At 38.8% G+C, this 3,133-nt stretch overlaps 2 protein-coding genes across 2 annotated transcripts in view; one reads left to right on the top strand and one right to left on the bottom strand.

The window, feature by feature from the left end:
- MCM9 (minichromosome maintenance complex component 9) overlaps positions 1-3,133 on the bottom strand; it is a 46,899-nt gene that overhangs the window by 17,635 nt on the left and 26,131 nt on the right.
- Positions 1-3,133, top strand: part of ASF1A (anti-silencing function 1A histone chaperone) — an 11,359-nt gene that overhangs the window by 1,543 nt on the left and 6,683 nt on the right. The window contains exon 2 of the mRNA XM_009883184.1: positions 2,335-2,450. Within this exon, the coding sequence (XP_009881486.1) occupies positions 2,335-2,450 (116 nt within the window). The remainder of the gene's footprint in view (positions 1-2,334; positions 2,451-3,133) is intronic.

The following is a 3,133-nucleotide window of genomic DNA, read 5'->3' as shown; positions in this document are numbered from 1 at the left end:
CACCGCCGCTGGCAGGCAGGCAGGGAGGGAGGGAGGGCCGCGCCGGCGGGACCTCCAGAGGAAGGCTCGTCTGAGCCTGGGGTGGCCTCTAGGCCTCTGCCCCGAGTCTCCTGCCCTTCCACAACTGACCGACGCGTTAGTGGGAGCTGCGTGCTCCCTGCCCCTCTCCAGGTTGCTGACTGGGTCTCCCTGGTCAGTCTGGCCTCGGCTGACATACAGCATCAGCCCTTTGACAGCAACTGCTGCGGCAGTGCCTGGCATAGGGGCTCGGCACAAGGAGTTGTGCCTTTCCTTCCAGTTGTGCACAGCTCTACGCAACATAATCCTCACTCTCTGGATTTACGTTACAGTTAATCCCAGACAATCAGGATGAGAAGAATTATAGATGGTCTAGCGCAAAATTCTCAGTTCCCTTCCCCCACCTAAATGCAAGTTAGACTACAGGATAAATTCAGGATGAGCACTGCTATCATTCACACTTAAAAACAAGATTAAACATAGCTTTTCTGTACTCGGTGAAAAATTTGCTGTCCTTGCCTTAGCTTTCACATGCTAATATGTCTAATTTACTCTGCTGTTTTCAGCCAGTCCTGTGCACCACTGATCTTAAAACTAAATTCATGAACTCCAGCCCTCTTTTTTTTTTTTTTAAGTTGTTATTCTGTATCAAGGTATCTAAACAGCATTTGGATCAACCTATATTAAATGTATAATTTAAAACTTATTTTTAAAAAGTCAATTTTTTAGTACTAAATACTACTTGTGTAGAATGAACTTTATACTCTTCTACGATAATGGCACAGGATAACGTGATAATCTTAAGCAGTTTAGCCTAAAAGTCCCCACTTCTTGTAAGCAGTAAAACTTAAACTCTGATGCTGACAAAAGAGATCCTTAATGGTCCTGGATGAGTAGCCTGCAGTAGCTAGTACTAGATGCTTACAAGGTAAATAAAACATGTGAAACAGTAAGTGGCCAGTTGTGCTGTGCTGTACAAAGGAGTAAATTCCCTTCCCAGGCCCTGTTTACTATGTTACTTAAACCCCCAATATCTGCATGATAAGAAGAATTCATTGATGAGGAAAGAGAGTTCTGATCCTAAACCAGCAAAGTTCTGTTAAAGTACTGGGTTTTTTTCTATGCTTACATTTCATTCCTGCATCAAGAAACTATAATGTAGACCTTTGGATTTTGCAGAGAATACTAATAAAGTAAATTTAATAGGGTACAGGTTAGTACTTTTGCACAGACCATCAGGGCGTTGTTCTTAAGGAAAAAAAAAATTAAATATACTATGCAAGTTTTTAAGGTACAGTTTTGAAGCACCAGTTTTACTTAAAAAAAAAAGTTACTCATAGTTTTCTGCAATGGTGATCTTGTTTTCCTCTTTGTTTAAAAAAAAAAAAACCCAAAAAACAAAAACCCAAACTCAAAAATCTGTCTTTTAAGATTAGTTCTAGATGTGTATTTATGCATGCGGTTTTGAATCAAAAAGTGAATGTGAAAAGCTGGCTTAGGAAGAGCTAATGTGTGCTAATTTGCAGTTTCAATTTTCAAACACCTGTGATGGAGAGGGCGAGTTAGAATAAACTGAATTGCATGAAATGTTTCATTTTGGTGCATTATTTTAAGGACCAAAAATACTACATTTAATTGTTTTTTTTTTCCTGTAACTCCATTTCAGGATGTGGTTAAAATCCAAGCACCCATATCTTTGATCAGAATATGATCTAATCATGCTATCACAATTTTACATGGCTTCTCAGGTTACACAAGTTACATGTGAAGGAATGAGGGCATACAGTTAGTGTGCCTGGTGCTTACACAATGAGTTTTTTTATTCAATTAACTACTTTCCATGATCTGTGTAATTTAACCTGTGAGGTGTATATACAGAAGGTAGGAATTTCTTTCTGGGAGGTGAGTCAGTATTCAAGGCATGCAGTGCGTTATAGGCGTATATAGGCATCATCCCTGTGCTGAAGCCTTTCCGAGAGGCTTAGAGAAAATGCTGAACACAGTTCCCAACAAGTAAACAGGCCCTGTCCTCTGTATAAAATTTGAAAAGTAACCTGACTGTGAAAATAGAGGGATTCCTGCAGTACTGACTGACTGGACAGAGAGAGCGGAATGGTCAGGTTCATGAGGACTGGGGAAGGCATTCATAAATTTCCCCTATGAAGACAGATCGTTATTTTAGGCCTGTTGCTAAAGAAGCAATTATAGGTTATGTAAAACTGAAGATAGGCAAGAGTAGAAGACCCTTAACTGTAATGATAAATAATGTTTGTTGTTGTGTTTTGGTTTTTGTTTTTAATTTTTGTTTTACTGTAGATTTGGAATGGAAAATAATTTATGTGGGTTCAGCTGAAAGTGAAGAGTATGACCAGGTGTTAGACTCTGTTTTAGTAGGACCTGTTCCTGCGGGCAGACACATGTTTGTATTTCAGGTAAGTTTGATTTAACTGTTTCTAAAAGGGTTGTGTTAATTATTTTAAATATGATCGGATCAAACTAAGAGGTACTTGAGAAATAATGGTAAACTAGAAAAGTATTTCAGTCAGCTCTTAAGGTATGATACACCTTCCTTGAAAGTCTGTTCATGAGCTGATATTGCTTGCCCCTGCTATCTCCATGGTAGTATTTTCACTTGTGGTATCAGTAATTAGAGATAGTGATGTAAGCACTGTTCCTGTAGCTACTGATAGTTTTGACCAGTCTGGTTTATAAATATACTCTTGATCATTTGGTAATCAAGAGTGCCAGTTACCTGGTTTACACTAGCACCATCAGACTTAACTCTACGGCAGTTGGTGACATCTTCAGACAATCAGGAGCACTAGGTTAATGTAGACAACATCTTCAGAAGATCAGGCCAACAAATTGATTGTAAAACTCGGCCAGAACAATTAAGAGTTCATTTCTATTTGGCAGGATAAATGTTCAACCATGATGTTTTGCTAAGCATACTAGATCACAAAAAAATATAGCAATTTGTAAAATAAGACAAAAGTCTAGTGTTAGATAGCGGGCATTTGGGACACAAGTGTGTAGATCAGGACTGTCCAACAAACTCTAGGGCATGTGAAAGTCCAATACAATACTACTGTTAAAGCTAAAAGTTATGAAGAAG

The sequence above is a fragment of the Charadrius vociferus genome, unplaced genomic scaffold (assembly GCF_000708025.1).
Source record: "Charadrius vociferus isolate BGI_N301 unplaced genomic scaffold, ASM70802v2 scaffold230, whole genome shotgun sequence".
NCBI lineage: Eukaryota > Metazoa > Chordata > Aves > Charadriiformes > Charadriidae > Charadrius > Charadrius vociferus.
Note: the sequence above shows the minus strand (reverse complement) of the source record. Positions and strands in the feature narration are given on the sequence as shown.